Here is a 22,066-nt window from a genome sequence, read left to right on the forward strand (position 1 = left end):
GACATCCTCCTATCTGTTTATTGCATCGAATTGTGTAGGCCTATTATGCATTGTACATAGTGTGTGTCTCGTTCAGATGAAAATATCACCTGACGATTATATCGATTATTATTTATCGACATCCCATCAGTATTATCGGAATGTCGGTATAGTGAAAAGATAATGGAATCACCCAAACGGAGCAGAAGCAAATTTCTTTCGATTCCAAGTTGATATTTCTATATGGGGCGCATCATTTTCCTCTGCTATTCATATATATGTACTGTAGGGCTCAGATTGCAAATGCCATTATTATATTAAAATCGTAAAACGATGTCGTATTGAATCGCGCGCAGCGCGAATAAAATTTCAAGATTAATTAAAATCTTTCGAAAATTCGGGAGTCAATTCGTAAATTCAATGTGCATGTCGACGGCCGCCAGAATTACCTGTCGACGGCCGCACAAATTCCCTTCTGCGGCCGCATGTGGTCGTACGACTGCAGGTTGCCTAGGGTTACCATACGTCCTCTTTTTTGACTTTTTTTTTTAAAGTGTCCTTGGAGGGCGCCTAAATGTCCTCTATTTTAAGAATTTATCCACTTTTTTGAAAATTTTGGTCCAATATAGGTGAAAATAAATCAACTGAGATGTAGGAAATCAGCACTCAAGTAACGTTCCGGCGGGTATTTCGAAGTCGAGCCGGAAATTTGACCTTTTTTTTAGTCAACCTACGGAAAAACTGATCGAAAACCGGTAAATAGGGCTTTTTTAGTCAACCGACAGCAAAATCGGGAGAAATTTACGATTTTTTCCGGATTTTACTCAAGTATTGTTACTCTGAAAATTTTGAAAAAGCGTCCTCTTTTCACATTTCCAAAATAGGGGTCGCCCACTCTTGATTTAATGCAACGGGAGAGTGTCGGTGATTGCAGATTAAATTAAACCTTCTGGACATTCGATGTTGCGATCGCAATACAAAATTTATGTAGGCAGGTCTCCCACAAGCGCTGGCAAATCTGACGTAACCCGTTGTAGTTGTATATATAACAGGGGCGGGCAACATACGGCCCGCAGGCCGGATCCGGCCCGAGGAGGGATTTTGTCCGGCCCGCGGACAGTTTTCCGTCTTATATGACAATGTGACCCGCGGCTGCCGAGATTACCCGCTACTTGCTCACTACGTCAAATTTTAGTGACTGTATGTTATTATATACATGTATGCGCACTGCGCAGCGTGTGAGAGTGGAGCTTACGCATAAGTTCGTCGAAGCGGGAAGACTTGCATTATCGGCATTTATGATGTACTCAACCCTTATATCGTTTGTGGTAATCATGGTGTTTGTCGACTACAATGGTCATTTACACCAGGCCGATATTTCTTATTTTTCTTTCCGTAGCCGCTGACTTGTAGCACGGCAGACTTCTAGGCTTTTGTAAGACACCGCTTATGCCAGGGGTCGCCACCTCAAAACGGGTCGCGGGCCACTTTTCAAATGTCGTAGAAGCAGTGGTCCGCATGAATTCAAAATCGAGATAAAATAGGCCGCACAGTTGAACAACGACGCTATCTCGTCACCTACTCAGCCCTAATGAATGGATATCCTGGTAAATTTATTGTCCCGAATGGTTATCGAACGCATTCACATCTTAATTAGTGATTGCACCTTGTGGTGATTGATCAGAGAGAAGCAGACATGGCGGCGCCTGTATGACAATGCTGTTCTCAAATCCACATTGTCTTTGTCATTATCGGCGAGAAATGGCTTTGAAGTGACATTGCTGTCGTTAAAATACATTCATTAAATACGATTTACACCTTGTATATGTTGATAAATGGGCGAATAATGTATCGATTCAGCAGTCCGGCCCGCCAAGTATTTAATTTTCCTATATCCGGCCCGCCGACTGGAGAAGTTGCCCGCCCCTGATATATATAACGTCGCTTCAACTCATTTGCACGAGTCCATGATTCGATAATAATATCCGATATTGAACAACATCCAATATGTGAATATGCAAGGTACGAAAGCACAGTGGGCCTATAATCGATGGTGTAATCACAAAATGAATTTAGTGTAGAGTTACCATACGTCCTTTTTTAAGAGGATTTGTCCTCTTTTTTGAGAATTTTGGTTAAATGCACGTGGGGAAATTGGACTGAGATGTAGGAAATCAGCGGCCAAGTAACGGTCCGACGGGTTTCTCTGGACTTGAGCCAGAAAAATGATTTTTTTTTAGTCAACCGACCACAAAGTCGGCGGGAAAAATTTACGATTTTTTCGGGATTTTACCCCAGTATTGCAAGTCTCAAAATTTTGAAAAGTGGCCTTTTCCAGATTCCCAAAATATGGTAACCCTAATTTAGTGTAACACTTTGAGTAATTAGCTGTTGCACAAATATAATGTCATGCAATATATCTCCTCTAACGTACGGGCTCTCTCTACCATTTAACTATATTTAGCTATTCCGAAGAGCAGTTCTGATTTAGCCAGATCGTTTGGACACACTTCTAAGTATGTGATGCAGTATGCCCATTGTAAAGCTATACTTGACGATACACAATATAGCATCAACTAATTCTTGGAAAGGGTCGAATCTATATGAGAGAATACAGCGAAAGCTTATAGCATAAACCACATATCTTAACGTGACGCAAGGGTTACACACTTCCGTGCTGCGGATGTTGAGTTTCGATCACAGCTTTTGCTAATCACGGTGTTCCAACATCTAGGCTTTTGCGGAAGAGTAATCAGGACCAGCAATACCATCGTTTCGATGAAGTTAGTCGGAGTCTCCTACCTTCATTTGACCTCACAGTAAAGTTTATCTTATGAGGACATCTCCAGAGCAGGGCACCATTTACATAACGTCTCGCTAAGATATATTGCAAGAACCCTCGGGGTTCGCGGAAACATAAGTAGATACATCAATCGGTGGGAGCTCAATATATTAAAGCAAGATAGAAATCAGAGCATAGCGAAATTGCGCACCGTATTCGATCGTATCGATCAATTGAGGTTTACTATCGTCCAGTATCAGTATCAGTTTATTACTATTTTCATCATTTCGCCTAGCTAGGCGAAGTAGAGTAGCGGCATGCACACTGAATGAAAAGTAAAGCAGAGGATATAAAAGGCAAGCGACAAAATGAGGTGGCATGTGGCGGAAGGCGAGATCGATATGTTAGGTCGTGGTCCGGTAATCCTGCAGGCTGACAAGTATTCATTTAGAACAGGGGTGTCAAACATCCGGCCCGCGGGCCGCATCTGGCCCGCCAGACAACTTCATCCGGCCCGCGAGGTCATTCTGAGTAAATTGAAAAAGTATCGTATTATCCAGCACATTTCTAACAGAAGTTGAGGTTTTTAGTAATAAATACTTTGACGTAAATAATTATAATCCCTCAAGACAGTAAATGTCGAACATGTTCATAGGCCATTATTCCATCTCTCAGCTGTGTCGAGTTATCACACAAGTAAACATCAGGAACAAGTCGGTGACATTGACACTACATTCTGTGAAGGAAAAAAGTGCATTCTCAGCTCGGGCCTTTTTGGAAAAATTGATCAAATAATAGTTATCCACAGAGGCGGAAACGACAATCCGAAATCGTTGTATGTAAAATACAAGGAGAGTATGATAGCTACACGAAGAATATAATTCAAATATATTTGCTCGCACTGCTGTTTACCTTACTCAGACCCAAAAAGCCCCAGCCCCTATCTCCATAGAAACTCGATTGGTGAGTCGTTGATATAAAAATAATGAGGCGCGCGTCAAGATTAAAATAAGGGGGGCATAGAAATATTCCAGCTTGTATCGTCGTCGGACCACTGTTTTAATGATAGGCTATAGAACTGTATTCAATCGGCGTATCATCGTATTTGTGCCAATTCCATTGTGTGCGAATAACGGTGTTGCTCGAATAGAGCCCTCATTATCCGTGATATAATGTTTAGTATAGCCTACTATTTTGCATGGCGCTAATGGCATTCCTGTCAGAAGCAAAGGTATAGAATTGAACGTAATCTGTAATCATTAACTGATCCGGCCCGCGAACGATCAAAACTTTTGAATCCAGCCCGCGACCCAAGTTGAGTTTGACACCCCTGATTCAGAAGAAATTGCTTGTATTTCGACTTGAATGCGGACATGCTCGACGACTGTCGGATAGCCGGCGAGATGCTGTTCCACAATTGAGGTCCGGCATACTTGATAAAGCAATAATGCGTTTTCTTGTATTCCGTCCTGATCATGGTAGTTCATAGTGGAATATGGTATCGAAATCATAATTCTGGTTCATAAATTAACCCCAAGTGGCAAGGAATGTATATGTTCAGTATTTCAGTACAAGGAATCATCTTTGACTACTCGACTGGAATCATAAGAATCAATATTCGATTCACATTCGAGTACTCGAATCGTCAAGCCTAGCTGTACTCCTGATCTGGGCGTTGATCGCTGCGGAAGTGGCCGACTGGCCGTGTCATCAAGCAATTATTGCTTGCGAGTGCGCTACACTGAATCATAATTAGCCTTAATACGATTCATGGACAGTGGACACTGAACAGAGTGACTGAATGGTTTTTTCAACACAGGTCCAACACTACTACCGAGTCAGCACAGTCGAAACATGTTCAAGGGAAAGACAGCAGTAGTAACTGGGGCTTCTAGTGGCATTGGCCGAGCGATCGCGCTGCATTTTGCCAGTGAAGGAGCATCTCTGTTGGTCACCGGGAGAAACGAAGATAGGCTTGCGGACGTTGCATCGGAATGCACGGACAAGGGCGCGGCCGAGGTAAAACGCTCTATTGATAGAGTTGCTCTGTTGTTTGTGGTGTTCATGGTATTTGAAGACTCCTATGGTCAAGGTCACTTGAGTTGCTCTGTGAAGTAATGTTGGTGAACTTTAGGGAAACATTACTTCCTCCTCCATGCCCAATTGCCCATATTGCATATGTAATCATCCGCATATTGCACTGCGTATTTGCGGAGTGAACAGATTTATGTAATGATAGTTTATCTTATGAAGGTTTGTTTCAGGTCGTGCAAGTTATCGCTGATCTCTCGAAAACTGAAGATGTCGGAAAGCTTGGAAAAACTGCCCTGGAAGCTTTCAGTGAAATTGATATTCTTGTGAATAACGCAGGTTCCGCCGTCGTGTGTACTTTCCAAGAGGTAATTTGAATAGGTGCTATTCCTGAACTGAGTATACTGCAAGTTTAGTAGTTCGCATGCAGTGCACTGTGCAGTGTGCAATCACGCTAAGCGAGGTACTTATATTTAGACAACAGTTGAAGAATTCGAAAGAATCTTGAATGTTAACGCACGTGCCCCATTTCTACTGTGTCAAGTCATGCTTCCTGCACTAGAAAAGTCTGAAGGTACGGGTCCGAGGGCATATCTTCTAGTCTTGGAAGCCTACTGAATCAATTTTTTTTCAGGCTGCATCGTCAACGTATCCAGTCTTACTGCATCGCAGATATTTCCCAAGGGACTAGCGTACGGCATGAGCAAGGCGGCTTTAAATCACTTTACTGAAGCTCTGGCGTTTGGTAAACAATCCATCTTGCTTGTACTTAACAAACTTCGGAAGGGTGTGATCATGACGAAGGCTAAAACCCCGTTTGAATTTCAGCTGTTTATTATTTTTGAAGTAACACAAGATTCGCAATCATAGCGAATGTGATAAAGCAGCTAGCAAGAAGGCGACACGGGCAGACAAGAGTCGCGCTTGTCAATATTGATTAGTGAAGTCTGAAATTGAAACATTGACCTCGGCACGTGAAAATTTAGATCCAGATTCCAAAACTGTCGCTACCGCTTAATATCACATGAGCCTTGAGTCTCCCTTTTGCGGTATCTCCTTCCCTCTGACCCTGTAATTGCCTTTGTAATGCTATACATCGGACTATAACCCATACCAGTGGTTCTCGGGCGTTTTAATTGACGGTCCTATGTCAATTTTTTTCAACATATCGGATCAACTACTTTCCTTTCCAATTGGAGTGCATTTTATAACAGCTTTGGTAGGGCTTACTCCGTGCGATGGCGGATACTTCTTGTTCTATATGTCATGAATTTCGCATAGGACACTGGTTTAGGTGAAAATTAACCTTCCAGGCTGAATTAACGTTATGATATATTCTACCTTGCTCTACAAAAGAGCTCAAATGATCGGAAGACTCGTGCCGCACATTTTTCAACATATGTCTAGTCGCGGGCAGAAAGCGTCGGATATTCTAGTAAATATTTATCATGGCTGCGGCTATGTTCAACATCTTGATGTTTCGACAGAGTGTTCGAAAAAAGGTGTGCGGGTGAACGGCGTCAGGTGAATATATAAGTCTTCTCGCTAATTCTTATTTGCCACAAATGGTTGTACATGTTTTCCAGTCCAGGAACAGTGAAAACAAGACAGCTCGCTGGGGAGGGCGGCGAGAACAAGTTATCTCAAGAGGAAGTCGATGCGGTAATTGGTTTTTCTTTCAACTGTCTTTCTATTGTCATTATTGTATGTCTACGACTGGTCTGAGCGTACGCCAATAGGACCGTGATGATTCTGATCCCAAGATTTGTAATCCAATCTAGCAGATTGAGGAGAGCCTGTCATAGGCTACATCGGTGCTTTTACATCTGTGGGATGGTACACACTTGTCGAGGTGAAAATCATATAATTGTTACTTTTTTCTGACGTGGAATATTTCAAATGAACTTGATAGGAATTTCAAGTGCAGTGGCTCCCCAACCTTTGTTGCTGTGGCGATATCGTACCCCAACTTCTGTCGCCGTGGCGCAATCGTAATTGTAATTGTCTCGCCCCAGCTCTGGTGAACTATTTGCGCACTATCAAAAGTACGGCTCGAAAGCGAGTGTAGTGGAAGGCATACAGTATGCATCGTCATGTCGTAACCAGTGGCACGCGGGAAATGACGTCGAATTAACTCCTGCTTTCTTTCTCCGAACAATCATCATATTTTCGTAACAACGGCTCGATTAGCACGGGGCGCAAGGCAGTAGCAATACATACCATCATTACTGACTCGCATTCTGCGAGCAAGCATTTTTCACTCGTGGAAAACCCGCTGTATTTTAAAAAACAGTGCTGGGTGGTTCTCGAAGACCTGACAAACCAAGCACTAGACCAGGGGGTCTTGAAGGTGGGCCACAGGAGTAATTTGAGGTGGGCCACAGAGCTATTTGGAAAATTGAAAAAATAGTGGAAGTTCAGTTACATTTTCATATTCATATATTCGTAAATATTTATTCATATTATCGAATTATACGTATAGGCTAAACTTGAAACTTTTCATCCGACTCTGATGAGATGTATACAGTGGCACGTATGGAGTCGCAATGTGCAAATCGAAAATGGGAGGGGAAAGGCGGGGCTGTTGTTCCCCGCCTATGACAACCTGCGTCCGACAGCAACGACAATAATTTCGATTATATAATAACTGGAAGTTAATGCTGAAGTAACCAAGGATTCCCGCAGTGACATTCGTCGTATGCCCTTGAAATGGTACTCTGACTGAAATGTAGCTACTTGATGTAGATCTATGGTAGGCCCAATTCGTCAGTTCGTATTATTGTGACATTAAAATAGCCACAATTGCAATTGATTATCATTTATAAACTTCCTATGGAAATAGATACTGTACCACCGCAACGAATCATAAAGGATTAAGAATTTAGTGCAGCACATTTTGTCTTTGAAGTCGGTCTAAAAATGTCCGGCCTTGAAGTCATTGTACATAATGTAAGAGGTGCATGAATGAATTGATTGTATCATTGGATTTATAGTTCTCACATCGTAACTTCAATAGGTAGGCCTACAAGACACACTATGTACATTGTACGTACATTCTAGCTAGCACATAAAATCTCTTTCTCAACTTCTCTGTTGCATCCCATTCACCAAAGGATTGTTTGAAGCGGGCCCAGAATGATAATAATATTCCCCACCGTAGTGAAACTAGGACCCCAATCGCACAGTGGATGGGGGTATTGGGTCTCACGACTTGAGTGGAACAGCGGAAGTTGGCCTACACAAAGAGTTATATACGTTCCTCGAGGGCCGTAACTGTCGCACCCTGAACCCCCCAATCAGGGGGAGCTCTAATGGGCTCAGAATTATTTCGTTGGTTGTTTGTTGGCGGATATTTATTCGACGTGGGAAATTTTCGTCGCGCGTAACTCGATTTTACGTCCCGTGGTAAGGCCTATATTAAATCTGATTATTAGGAGATGTGTAGATTTTAGAGAAACAAATATAGCGGCGGCACCGATAACCACACATTGCACAGGAATATGACTCTAGGGGAGCCACAGAGCATTTTAAACCCGAAAAGGGGCCATGGCCGAAATAAGGTTGAGAACCCCTGCACTAGATGTTCCTGTACAAAACCGAAACACTTAGTGCCCTATAGTTGAAATCAAAACGAGGGGAAGATAGTTGATACACTTGATGGCCTAAATCAGTAGACTACTTCTCACACGTATGAACGAAGTATTATCGAGGATCTTTTTTCCTTTTTGTATAACAATCTTCCGTTTGTTTGAGTGGGATGCCGAAAAGGTGGAAAAGCACTGGGCTACACGACAGGCCTGTGTGGAGTCAAGACGAGTCTAGCTAATTTTCGCCTGCTAATTTTCGCCTAATGGAGCGAGTTGTAGCACGCCTCGAAATCGGAGTCGTGAATTCTATAGTGGATGGAGTCGGGGTCGTGGAAAATACTGACTGGAGTCGGAGTTCGTGAAAATGACCCTGACTCCGACTCCAACTTAATTATGAAAACGAATGCTTTCAATTGCTTTCACAAAGGTATCTTTAGATTACGAATACTACCTAAAATAGGGTTTTCATGTAGCATCAATCCAGTGTTAGGATAAATCAAGTCGTGACTTGACTCGAGGCACCTTTATCGTATGATTGGACTAGACTTGACTCGACGTTTGAAAATGCAGCTTGACACGTGAAGAACTCAAATTTACTAGTCAATTTCAGTCATCAAATATTTTGTGTCGATAAAACTCCGCCGTATCTTTCATACGTTCGGATTGCTCTCGATACGCTGGTGTAACCTGCGAGAGCGACCGCAATTTCATTCATTGAATGACTTCGCATTTTATTGGACCCACCATTTTTCTATCACAAATAAATTGACTGCAAACGAAGTTTGGAGCTTACAGCGTACGTTGTCGTTAGCTGCTAAGTATCCTTTAGGGCGGAGCGGATCGACAAATTCTCTGGTCCGACTCCGATCCGGTTTGTCAATTCTCTTGTCCGGCTCCGGCCGTATCAGGAAAAAGTACTGATCCAGCTCCGGCCAAAATGAACCAAGTCCGGCCGGAAATCCGGCCCTACACGGTGCGATGGTTCCGTGAATTTATAAATATGGTTCATTTTTATTTTCGCACTGGCTTGGCGGTTACTTGCGTGTGGTTGGTTGTTTTAAATGATTCTGGCCTTGTCAAAAAAGTACTGATTCGGCTCCGGCCGTATCAAAAAAGTACTGATCCGATCCGATCCGGCTCTGGCCAAAAATGAAAAAATCCGGTCGGATATCCAATCCGGCTCCGGTCCATGCTCCGCACTATAGTATCCATCTGTGTTCTGTCGACTGGTCGTTGGTGCCCGGTGCCCAACTTTCAAACCTCTTGTATGATTTAAATTGAATTCGAATTTAGTTCATTGCTAATCAATCATTAGCCTAGGCTTGTATTGTATCCCATGGATTTGTAGGCAAATTTAGTAGTGCATCAGATTACTTCGTTTCAACTATCTGTGGTTTCGCATTCTATTCTCTATTTTGACGGATAATTATAAATGTAGGGTATATACAGTTGCTTGCGTAGTTTACCAATTTGACGCATGCGTGTGAGCTGTACAACTCTTTTTTGTCATCAGTCTTTTTATTTCTATATTCGGTCATCGATTCAAAATCGATGGCAAATGCAATGACTCAATCATACCTCGTACTTCGAAAGACAAATTGAATCAAATTGCAACTTGACTCATGACTTGACCTGACTCGAGTCACCTCTAAAAATCGAGTGATTTTACTTGACTTGACTCGAGTCGAAATAAGCAATAATGCGAGATGACTTGTGACTCGAAGGTAGTGACGTGATCCCAACACTGCATCAATCATTGTTGTTGGTAGCGATATAGATGAAATTGTACATTATTTGTAAATTACAATTCAGTTCCATAGGGGAAGAAAATCGCAATATGCATCTTCGCGATACAGTCACAAATTGATGCAATTTTTGGAATCATACCTTGGTACTGTGACGGAGTAAATGCATCATCTGGTTTTGTAAAATTGATGTAAATATAAGTAAAACGCTGATTCCCACTTGACAAAATTGAAAATATGTGTAGTGTAGCTTAGCTGCTTCCGTCGAACAAATGATTGAGACTGCATGTCTTAGTCCTTGAATATTTGAGTAAGTGCATAGTAGGGATGGTGTGAACCTCTGAAAGGTTCGGGTTCGTGTGAACGCGAACCATTTTGAAAGGTTCTGTGTGAACACAAACGTGAACCTCGTGACGTCATATTGCTAATTCCAACCGTATCTTTCCTATATTAATGTACACGATACCTAGCGAAGACTCGGGCCACATAATGTCACATTGCTGAAGTACATATTGGCGTTTTAAACGTCGCTAAATGTATCAACCGCGGTTATCAAAGGATATAATAATCTCATAAAACCAATACATTCCGTCGCTTTGCCAACAATTTCGACGAGGACTTGCCAGGGAATATAAGCTTACGCCTTAACGGTCTTAGCCAGATTGGATAATGTGTTCGGAGTCTGAGTATTGCTACATTTATATTGAGCAGAGTGTAAAACGGGTTTCTATACTCGCTACCGATACCATAAACAACAAGTTATATAGCAGTAGCCAGCATCTTAATCGCACGGATTTGGTTTTAATGATACAGTGAAGATATGAAGTCAAGATTGACCCCGTACGCCCGCTCGATTTTTTATATCAGAAAACGATATCAATGCCATTCATTAGTTGAATAAGCCCCATTCGCTGACTACGTATATCGCTCGTGATGTTGTGTGATTGCGGGTCAAGCGCACAGCAGAGAGTCACTAAATATTCACAAACGGAAAGCTGGATATTTCGAGAAGTTTTTTGTAACAAAAAAGCAAGTAAAACTTCTAAGGTTGTCAAGGTGCATGCTCGTTTAGCGTTGATTTTTTATGCTGCACGCGCCATGCATAGAGTGACCCGCAGTTGAAATGCAATAAATTTGAACCAAAGATTTTATAATGAAGTGTAAATTACAATTTATTAAAAAGGTTCACAGTGCAGAACCTACCAAGGTTCTGTTGTGAACGCGAACCTCCAAATTTCCGAGGTTCACACACAGAACGCGAACGTGAACCTCACGTTCACACCATCCCTAGTGCATAGACATATGCTATTTCACTACTTCCTATTTTATTAGTAGTGAGTGTGTGCCTGGAATCAATGAAGTGTGCAATAAGAAAATTAGTAAGTTACATCTCTGTATTAGTTACTGACTAATCTACATTTTAATTAGAGTATGATTGGATACAGGATTGGATGTATGTCGTGTATGAATGATTCAAACAGATTAGGATATTAGAGAGTCCATGTTATAAAAACTTGAAATATGAACAAGGGAAGGGTATTTTGAGATGCACTATTTCCTGTTTAATTGCATAGTGAATAATTCGAGCTGTGCCACAGTGAAACAATTTTGCATGACATCGTTAATCATGTGTTGGCATGATTCATGGTTGTATGGCAGTCATTTAAACGTTACTATGGCTTGAAATTTTTACAGTAAATTGGTAATACTGTTGGAGTCGGTACTTTGAAGACTCGGGAGTCGGATTCGGTAGATTGAAAATGTGGTGATTCGGTATAATGAAAATATCGGGAGTCGGAGTTGAGAGTCCGTGGTAACATTTACCGACACAGCCCTGCTACATGATTAGTCGAACACGCGGGGTAAAAACGACTTTTGCCTCTTATTCCAGACCGTGAACTTCATGGCTACATGCCAGCCACTGGGCACGCTGAGCGGGCTCATCTCTGCAGACGACGTCGCAAAAGTCGTGTTATTTCTGGCTTCACCATCGGCAACCTGTATCACCGGGCAGACGATCGTTATCGATGCGGGATATCACCCTTACCATGCAATCTAGTTACTATCATAGAACCGGGATCAGCCGTTAATGCGACTCGACAAGCGAAAATAAACAAGTACTAAATGTTCATTGTCCAACGACACTGTTTTAACTTTTCGACGGTAACCGTGTCAATTTCAGAAGTTGACAATTTGCACAACTGGAACTGTTGCAAGACTTTTAATCGGTCAAGGATTTGACCCGTCTCGCCGAGAGAGATAGGGTAATGATAGATAAGAGCGTCTGTGGGTCGTGTGTCCCATCCGCGGTCGGGTAAAACTGGCATCTGAGACTTTCCTGCTAGACATTCACCATGTCGGGTTCTATAGCATGTAGAAAACTGTTGGTGGTGCAGGTAGACTAGAACGCAGGTTGTATCATAAAGACCCGTGATCGGCAGCCGCTGGTCCGCGGACCCGTGCTGGTTCGCGAGGAGCTCGTTGCTGGTCCGCGACAGGTTCGTACACTTTCTCCTAGCAGTCAAGATCACCAGGGAAAATTTAGGGAGATAAAAGTTACTCATTTTCATGTTCAATCGAGCAAAACATGTTTTTAAGTGTGCAGTTTGCTGCACCCTTTACTGGCCTTGAATTGTATGAGGGCCAATCAATTTTCAACGTTGAACATTTTGTGTTACGTGAAAGTGGCCATGCGCGCGTTGTAATAGTTTGGGGCAGGGGTTTTAAACTCAGATGACGTCGGGATTGAAACCTTCAGATAGCTCGCGGGCTGCTCCAGTCAAATGATTCCAAGATGTTACCTCAAACTCATTCCAAAATGTTACCTCAAAATCAATGTCCTTGTTTTTCATTTTAATACTTAGCCTAATCAATAGTATATTACATTATATTACGGATGATAGGGAATCAATTCTAGCAACACCTTTATTCGCAAACAATGAAATTGGCAATGATGCGATGATTGGGCGGCTAAAATACAGTTCTAAACCGACAGAACAGTGGCTCCAACGGTGGTGTAAGTTGACATATTTCTATACTGCCTTCGTTTTAGTCGTATAATGGCGTCGACCCTGCGTAAGCGTTGTAAGGCATCTCAAGGTTTCATAGCTGTAAATTCGAACGTTGGAAGCTTCATTATTATTATATCGCGATTCGGGTGAATCAGAAGTGAAGCAGTAGCGCGACCACAGATATTTCAATTTATATTTCTGTGTAAATATATTATATCCTCTATGTAACCTGCATGTAAGGGTTTCCCATTGGTGTTTTCGCTTGTGTGAATAACTCACCGCAGTGTGGCGGTTATAAAGTCACCTATGAACAGGACTGTGGAGTCGGAGTCAGAGTTTGGGGAATTTCTCCGGAGTCGGATTCGTGAAAACTGTGGTGGCTGGAGTCGGAGTCGTGGAAAAAATACTGACTGGAGTCGGAGTTAGTGAAAATAACCCCGAATTCGACTCCGACTCCAACTTCTTTATCATGTAAACAATTGCTTTCAAATATATCTTTTAAATTACTTATAACTATAATAGGATTTTTATGTTATCAATCAGTGTTATTAGTAACGATACAGATCAGGGGCAGCCAGACCGTGTCCCGCAGTCCAAATGTGACCAGCGAAAAGGTTTTGTGTGGCCTGCGAGGTAATTCTCGAAATTAGATATAACATCAGCGAGTTCGTCGGCGATGAAACATTTGCGCAAAATCACAGAGGCATGTTCACCGATACCGTCGACATTGCTATGTCTAAAGCGCCAAATAATCCTGTCCTTGCCAAATGAGCCGATTTCTATGCAGCGGCAACCCCCAATATATGCAAGTAATATATTTATTGATCGAATTCATTCATTACCTTTGAAAAATGTTCGTCCCACGCGCGACCAGGGCATGACTGCACTGCACACTGCACACTGTACAGTGTACAAGTACAGTTGCACACTGAGTTTTAATGACATAAATGTTATCAATTTTAAAGCGTAGTCATATAAGTCTTAATTGTTTTCAATGCTACCGAATTCGGTTCGTTCCTATCGGGCGACTAAAAAAAAAGGTTATCAACATTCAAGTAAATCCATAAATCTCATGTGGCCCTTTGGCCGAAAACGTTGGCAACCCCTGACATAAATAGAATTGAAAATTATCTGCAAAATACAATTAAGTTGCATAGAGGTCACAAATTGATGCACTTTTTAGAATTATACCATGATATTGTGACACAGCAAATTATCGTCTGGTTGTAAAATTGATGTAAATATAACCAAACGCCCCTTCCCACTTGACAACATGTCGTGTTTGAATGATTCATACATATTAGGTTATTAGAGAGTCCATGTTATAAAAACTGATAAAATATGAAAAAGGAATGATATTTAGAAAGGCAATCTTTCATGCAGAGTGAATAATTCGAACTGTGCCACAATGAAACAATTTTGCATGCCATCGCTAATCATATGTTTGCATATGTTTAATGGTTATATGATAGTCATTTAACCGTCACTGTGGCATATAATTTTCGAAGTAAATTGGTAATACTGTTGGAGTCGGGGTTGGAGTCAGAGTCGGTATTTGTGGAGACTCAGAGTCGGTATTTTTAAAGACTCAAGAGTCAGAGTCAGTCCATTGAAAATGTGTGGAGTCGGAGTTGGAGTCGGTGGTAAAATTTACCGACTCCACATCCCTGCCTATGAACAATGAACATAGTATACTCGATATTTGCTGTCTTGAGAGATTATTTAATTGATGTATTTCATTGTAAAAATCTCAACGTTTGTTAGAAATGTGCTGAATAATACAGGCATTTTTCAATCTACTCGAAATTACTTCGCAGGCCGGATGAAATCATCTGGCGGGCCGTATGTTTGACACCCCTGGTTTAGGGTTATTAATATTACCATTTTTTGTGGCTCAAATTCCGGACACTCTTTAGCGGCCACTAGCGGATTCCCAAATTACGTCTATATGACGTCACACTAGAAAAGTTTTGCATATAGTCCAGAGGTGGTCACGAATCACGATCCAGTTCAGGACATTTTCAACCCCCTCCCGCCCAAATAAACACTGATCTTGAGCCCACCATAGGGTAATCGATGCAACTTTTGGGGGCTTGCTATTAGGGATGGTGTGAACGTGAGGTTCACGTTCGCGTTCTGTGTGTGAACAATGAACATCCGAAATTTAGAGGTTCGAGTTCACGAACAAACCTTGATAGGTTCTGCGCTGTGAACTTTTTTCATACATTACAATTTTGACTTCATTATAACATCTGTGGTTGAAATTTCAACCGCGGGCCACTCTATGCATGGCGCTGGCAGCATAAAAAAATCAACATTTAAACGAGCATGCACCTTGACAATCGTAAAATTTTTACTTGCTTTATTACTAAAGTTTGCTCGAAATATCCAGCTTTGCGTTTGTGAATATTTAGTGACTCTCTGCCGTGAGCTTGACCCGCAATCACACAACATCAAGAGCGAAATACACTACTATTGGTTCTTCCGTATACTACTATATGATATGATTTGATATTCTCTCCGTCCACATGATCAGGGTTAGCGGAAGAGCTGCTGGAGGATGACTTCGAAAATGCAGGGAGTGTGGGTCATGTTCATGACACACCGATAAGATTATTTATCAGCCTAATGCCGGTACGCACCACTGAGCTATATAAACACCACGCATCCCCCGTGGTTTCCAACCTTGCATGGTCGCGACTGCATTTCCAATTTCTAAATGTTCCATGGCCCAGCTCAAAATTTGATGAGCATGATTACTAAAAAAAGGTCAGCACCTTTGCCCAGACTTACTGGCGGCTTATTTAGGAAGCTGATTATACGTTCAACATCTTCGCGAACCCCAGAATAAAAGCAAACGACCCCGACCATTAGAACCACTATCTTTGAAAAAAAAAAGCATTTAAGCGTCCTTAACGGACTCTAGGAATATACCGGTCTCCTATAATTGCGATTACAATTAGAATTATTTCAATAAGTGAAGGTTATATTTATTTATTTTTGGTTGCAGTTTTTGCAAGGGTGGTAGTCCCCATGTTAAAATCAAGATGAGTGATCCTAAATCGCGCGCAGCGCGAAGAAAAATTTCATGTGGCATAAATCTTCACAAAAATAATGCCTTCAAAATTCCGGACATTTAGGCATATTTTTTCAATATCCTTCCGGACGCAGTTTGAACAGTGAAATTCCGGACATGTCCGGACGCATGGCAATTGGCAACCCTAGTATAGTTTCCTAATTGTTGAGTATCCGCTCCTTTGCAAAATCAAAATATGGGCCTAAATACAAATAGGCCTACGCATGATGTTCAGAATTGAATCAATATTGAATTGAAACTGTATTCGTGTGTGCTGCCAGCGGTAGCGGGACCATTAGGCAGCAGCTTTTCGGCGATAAAAAGACACCAAGGCAGACTTGGACAACTAGAAAATGTTCAGCTTTTCCAAATTAGATTAGAATTAGATTACTGTCATCTCGATCTAATGTAGTGAAATTAGACAACTAGAATGATCTAGTCCAAGTCTGCACCAAGGCAGATATGTTTTAGCCAACACTGAGAGATCGCCGGCGAAAACGAATCATTTTGAAGCCGGCACGCAGAGCAAGAAGATTGCCGACCTCTGGTTAAGTCCATCCTCAGAGCACCTCGATGGTGCAGACACAAATATCCGATCTATCTCCCTCGTACGAACATGACTGTACTCTTAGTTCTTGCTATGCCGAGTAGCTCACACACGCCAAGTATTCAATTCACCCACGCCCGCTCCCCTAATCCTCAGCTGTAACTAACCCAATCGCCGACAAAGCAAGACAACAGCATCCAAGGTGTCAATGGTACTGTATTCCAATACTAAACAAGACTACCGCACTCATCAATCGGCATTTCTTTACAAAGATGATGCACGTTTAAAACAAAACTCTTTTTACAATTAAAAGCTTTTTAAGGAAATACGTGAAAATGTAGTCCAAACACGCGACGAGATAGATAGACAGAGAGCCATGTCACGCAACGGATTGTACCAAGTTCGAAGTATCAAAGTCGGCCGAGTACTATTCGTAACGTCGAAAGGCCGTCGCGCGTACTACCCAAGAGGACGGGAGAGGCAAGGCAAAAAGAAATAGTGTTAATTAATCTCACGCGCGACCGCGAAACAACGGAATCGTCTACTGAAATGATGGTAATAATTAGGAATCGTGAATTATTGCACAGATGGTCGTCAGACTCGTGCGACCTCCTTGTCGCGCAACAATCAAATCGCTCGACCGCGAAGAACTATTAGGATCGCGGCCTTTCGTTCAGCAAGACACGGGGCGGGCTCCGCAAGTATAGGGCTACAGGCACAATGACTCGAGCAGTCGAAGCTGAATCGAGCATTTATTGCAACGATTAGGGTTGTGAGAGATATTTTGGAGTACTGAAAACCACGCTCCTCGCCACAAAGAGTTAATTTATCAACGTGAACTATAGGATTAGAGTATTTTCCTCTGTGGAAGTCTTGATCGGTCGTGATGAAACACGCACTACAAAAGCTACGCACGTTCGCGGAAATTACATTTTTGCGCAGTCGCGACCGTCCCGCAGCATTGCCACACAGTGCAGTGAAATGGTTGCGGTCGAAAAATACCATCTTTGATGTGATGTAAAACTGACATCATGTTAGTGCAGGTCGCAAAAAGGGACATATTCAAACTATTCGCATAACTTCATACTCGATTCAGAATCTTACCACTAAGTACTAGATTTTGCCCGGTCCAGCCCTCGCACCATTTCATCAGCACGTGATAGCTGCTTCCCGCAAAAACAACAACAACCGACAGGCAATCGCCGACATGATAAGTACAGTACCGCGTAGTGCATAAAAAAGCGATCGTGTTTGGCGAAGCGCTGTCTGGTAAAAAGAGAGAGTCGAGATAGTGGCAGCGTTCCGGCCTGGTGTCGTCAAGCGATGTCCTCCGCGTCGGGCCAGCTGCGGTCAACACACGAGAGCGGTCACCGTGAGCGTCGCCACCAAGCAGCGCCAGCAGAATCGAAAGAAAAATAGGCCTGCGAGTAAACAAAAAAACGCGGCGGGCAAAAATCAGGCTTGCGCCAAACGAAGGAGCAAAGTATCGCAGAACGGGGAAAGAAAAGTCGAATCGTTTCCGTTCCGCGGCGGCATGTCTCGACTACATGTGGCCTCGCAGCAACTCGTTGACGTCGATGCACGACTCGAATTGGTCCGGCATCTCGTCGTAGTCCATGCTCGGGTTTACGTCGTTATGGGGGAAATTGCTGTTACTACCGGCCTCGGACGCTCTGTAACGGAGTGCAACGTGTTTTGTCTGGTGCGTCATCACGGCGGGCGCGCGTTTCGGTATATCGATTTAGTCGCCGGGAAAGTGAAAAAACGAAATAAAACCATGCTAGGCGCGAGAACTCGGAAAACCGCGAATTTAATGCGGACGTGTTCAAAGTACCCTTCGTTGGTACTCGGGTAGAATCAGAGACTACCGAACAAGCAGAAGATTAAGTATTACGGACGTAGTTTTGCCTAGAAAACTGACAAGAAGTGGGTCTACTATTATTATTGTCCAGTAAGCACCGAAGTAGGCTAAACTACTGAGAGTATACGCACCATGTTACTGACAACCTCATGTAAATGCTTAACTATTTCTGTGAGAAAGCAGGGCTTTTGAAGAAGAACTTGTAGTCCGAAAAGGTGAGTAAGGCGTAAGCGAATCGAGAATTCACCTAGAAGCCATGCTCTATAAACAGGCCTATATCGAACTTATTGCTGCGAGCTGCTGCTAAGACTGGCGGCATTTGCAACAATAGTTTTATGTGAGATTAGCTTGTTATTTTCTATAAGTGCAAGGCAATTTGATCTGACCGTGTCGGAAATTCAGTACTGGCGTACTTTTGTTTCCTAAGCAAACATCCAAACAGCAATGTCAATAACGGATCGTTAACGTTGCGAGGTTAGTAGTGTTACGAGAGCCAGTGTTATGTCTCTACGACGTACAGGCAGCATTTCACATGATATCGAGAATGCACGGGGCGTGTCGGCTGGCATCAAGGCTTACACATTGCAACGCGGAAGATTTTCTCAAATCCCTACATTGGGTTCAGAATTACAAGTGAAGTCTTCCCAGCTATAATATTCTCAAAGTGCCACAATGGGTTAGGATCAGAGTCCGGTTTATGGGTGTGGGATGGGTTTTTCTGGTCTTTAGTTTCTCAATCCATCACATTGGGCTGGGAGTGGGTTCAAGTTTCCAAGATATAGGACAATATTTCAGTTTATTATTTGCTTAATGCATCACATTGGGTTGAGATCGGCTTCAGGCTTCAAGACAGGAAAAGTTATTCCGTTTACATTTTGTCCGGATATAATTTTCTCGAGGCACTGCAGCAAGTTTAGGATCCGGGTCTAGTGAAAGGGAAGTACCGCCAGAAAAAGAGTATGCGCGTGCCATCGGACTCGTACACGACAGCAATCGACCGTCATAAGCGACAAGTCAAATTAAACAAAGCATGCATGCATTACTAGTAAGGCTCACCCGTCGCAAAATAAGAAGGCGGGCGGCGATCCGCTGGACGAGCGTGTAAGTATGCGGCAACAGTCAACGCATGCACATATGATTCCATGCAAAACAAAAAGGCAACGAGACGCAATTTAGTTTGCGAAATTGCAGCCCGATTATAACAAAACGTAGCGAGCGAGTCCAACTTAACAGAAAAACGAATGCATAGTCGAATGAAAATACTCACACGTCAAACGGAATCGGATTCCCAGAGTGCGAATTTGAAGGGGGCGGAGAATTGTGAGGCAGTATCGACGCTTCGTAGGTGCTTTGCGGCGTGCTGGGGGCGCTGTTATCGCTGAAAAAGCTTCCGAACTGGCTTCTGAACGCGACAAGTATGATGTTTGACGAGTGCTACGACGCGATAAGTGTGCGCCGGAAATACTCACCCGGGATTCGACATTGACGGTATCTTCTGTATGAGATGTGTCTTGACATAGCCGTCTTGGGCTTGAACTGAAAAGAGATGCGTACACGATGTTCTTACGCCGGCAGATTTAGACAACGAAATTATTCTAGTTGCCTAAATAATGCGAAATGTCGGTAATCTTATCTACTCTAATTCGTGAAATGTCGCTATGTTGTAATTCTAATCTAATTTCGGGTAGGCCTATTCCTGGAAATTCTCCACGACGACTGTATACTGCAAAATGAGCCAATCTCGGCACAGACCGTGGTAGACATTTGCCATTCTCGTGCTTATCGGGCATGAACTCTGATTTGATACGAACTGAACTTAATGTATGTTGAGTTCATTTGCGATTAAAATTTAATTCAGTAATCCTAATTCTAGCCCAATTGGGAATAAACTGTGTCTCGCTATAATTCTAATTCCAATTTTATTTGGAAAAGTAAAAAATTTTCGAGCAGTCCAACTCTGTACGGCGGCGCCTTGAATGGATTTCAGCGCCAAAACGGTGCATGCACTGCATCCGTTATGTAGGCACAGAATTATCGGCACTTGCATTTTCCCATGTTCCAAACCAAGTCTGCAACATCACTACCGATAAAACACTAGGGCTGGGGATGGAGATTCTCGAGTGGTTGCCCGACATATGAGCATGCGACACAATGGAAAACGACAGTTCAACATGGGACACTTCAGCATGTGACTTCATAGTCTAAAAGCTTTCCCTAACCCGAAACATAGCCCTGAAATTAACCCTTACATATATCCTAACCCCAAGCCTAACGCTAACCCAACCATATATCCAGCCCTAACCCACCCCTAACCTGTAATTTAACCCACATGCTCATACGTCCGCGGACCGATTCGAGTACCAATTTCCTATATATGTGTCGGAGTGGTGAAAGTCTATGATTTCAAGTACGTTCCTCATTATTTATTGATGGAAATTGTCGTTGCGGTATCGTATTGCCACTGTGAGAGCCTTAAACCCTCAACACGAGATGGCACATCACCCAATACATGCAGTAGTGAGCTACCAAGTTCATGGCAACGAATTGAATCGTTATTACATGCTACTATCCTAATTTCAAGCAATTCATATAAGTAATTGTAGCTGGCGTTATTGACTTCGTGAACGCATATTAAGTATGTATTTGGCCGCTTTTAGTCGTTACGGTTGATGCATCATAATGCGGTAATGCGGGGTGCTGGAATACTCAAAGCTTCATAATTGATTCGTATCCAATATTTCACTGCGTCGGCCTTATTTATTAATCAGAAAAGCCAGGCTGCTGTCCACACTGACACTGAACAGGCCGCGAAAAACACGTCGAGACGGCAGACTCACTCGAACTGCTGTCCGACTTGTTATAGTATTGTCCGAAAGCCTCGTCTTTCATCTTTGTCGTGTCGTCTATCTTGCAGAGGTACATGAGCTGGTCCAGGTCCTTGATACGGTCGGGCAGCGAACGAATCGAATAGTCTCGCAGCGTTTGCGGCTGTAAATTCCAGACCTTCGCCACCCCTGCAAACATCATGGTCGTTTCCAGTTTAGACGACAATGTTTCACGACCGCTGCCGACTCGTTCTGGTTGACACCGGTTGTTATGATCCAGCAACAAAATATACATAATCAGATCTACGATACGGCGAAATCACACATTTGACAACAATATTTCACGGCTGTCAGCGAGTCTCGCAATTCTTCCTAATTGACGCCGATTGGTTCAACCCGTCTACGAATGGGGCAACAAAATTTGCACATTCGAATCTACGTTATGTCAAGAATGCAGACTTGATGACGCGATATACAAAGATATCGTTTGCTGTTCAATCGACACCGACACAAACGCATCAAAGTGGACACTAGGGTGGTCTAACAAACGAATTTTGTAAAGTTGTAGGTCTGACCCTGCCTAAATGCTCCTGTGACTGTTGTTTCTGCCTGTCTCACAGAG

The 22,066-nt window shown here is 42.7% G+C and overlaps 2 protein-coding genes across 8 annotated transcripts in view; one reads left to right on the forward strand and one right to left on the reverse strand.

Moving 5' to 3' along the window:
• Positions 1 to 4,580: 4,580 nt before the first annotated feature.
• LOC145456162 (putative oxidoreductase SSP0419) lies at positions 4,581 to 12,253 on the forward strand. Its single transcript, XM_080334226.1, has 7 exons — positions 4,581 to 4,780; positions 5,026 to 5,160; positions 5,270 to 5,366; positions 5,427 to 5,537; positions 6,280 to 6,316; positions 6,379 to 6,454; positions 12,016 to 12,253. Exons 1-7 carry the CDS (start codon positions 4,616 to 4,618, stop codon positions 12,181 to 12,183), a joined length of 789 nt encoding a protein of 262 aa, XP_080190352.1. The 5' UTR covers positions 4,581 to 4,615; the 3' UTR covers positions 12,184 to 12,253.
• A 4,703-nt stretch (positions 12,254 to 16,956) lies between these two features.
• The window catches only part of LOC145433238 (signal transducer and activator of transcription 5B-like), a 29,862-nt gene continuing 24,752 nt past the window's right edge, over positions 16,957 to 22,066 (reverse strand). For 5 of the 7 annotated variants that reach the window (XM_080310274.1, XM_080310270.1, XM_080310272.1 and 2 more), the window contains 5 exons: positions 21,457 to 21,633; positions 20,089 to 20,155; positions 19,887 to 20,021; positions 19,676 to 19,708; positions 16,957 to 18,431 (listed from right to left, as the gene is read on the reverse strand). In XM_080310274.1, coding sequence (XP_080166400.1) covers positions 18,302 to 18,431; positions 19,676 to 19,708; positions 19,887 to 20,021; positions 20,089 to 20,155; positions 21,457 to 21,633 — 542 coding nt within the window. In that variant the 3' untranslated portion in view covers positions 16,957 to 18,301. The remainder of the gene's footprint in view (positions 18,432 to 19,675; positions 19,709 to 19,886; positions 20,022 to 20,088; positions 20,156 to 21,456; positions 21,634 to 22,066) is intronic. The other 2 variants (XM_080310276.1, XM_080310273.1) reach the window with 2 other exon arrangements.

The sequence above is a fragment of the Botryllus schlosseri genome, chromosome 2 (assembly GCF_051294905.1).
Source record: "Botryllus schlosseri isolate E-star chromosome 2, Bs_hap1, whole genome shotgun sequence".
Classification (NCBI taxonomy): domain Eukaryota; kingdom Metazoa; phylum Chordata; class Ascidiacea; order Stolidobranchia; family Styelidae; genus Botryllus; species Botryllus schlosseri.

Bases quoted from the DNA above. Each gene is read 5' to 3' on its own strand.
- LOC145456162 (XM_080334226.1), top strand. From the start codon at position 4,616: ATGTTCAAGGGAAAGACAGCAGTAGTAACTGGGGCTTCTAGTGGCATT. The intron at 5,367-5,426 runs GTACGGGTCCGA...ATTTTTTTTCAG, and splicing joins TGCACTAGAAAAGTCTGAAG to GCTGCATCGTCAACGTATCC. The intron at 6,317-6,378 runs GTGAATATATAA...CATGTTTTCCAG, and splicing joins GTGCGGGTGAACGGCGTCAG to TCCAGGAACAGTGAAAACAA.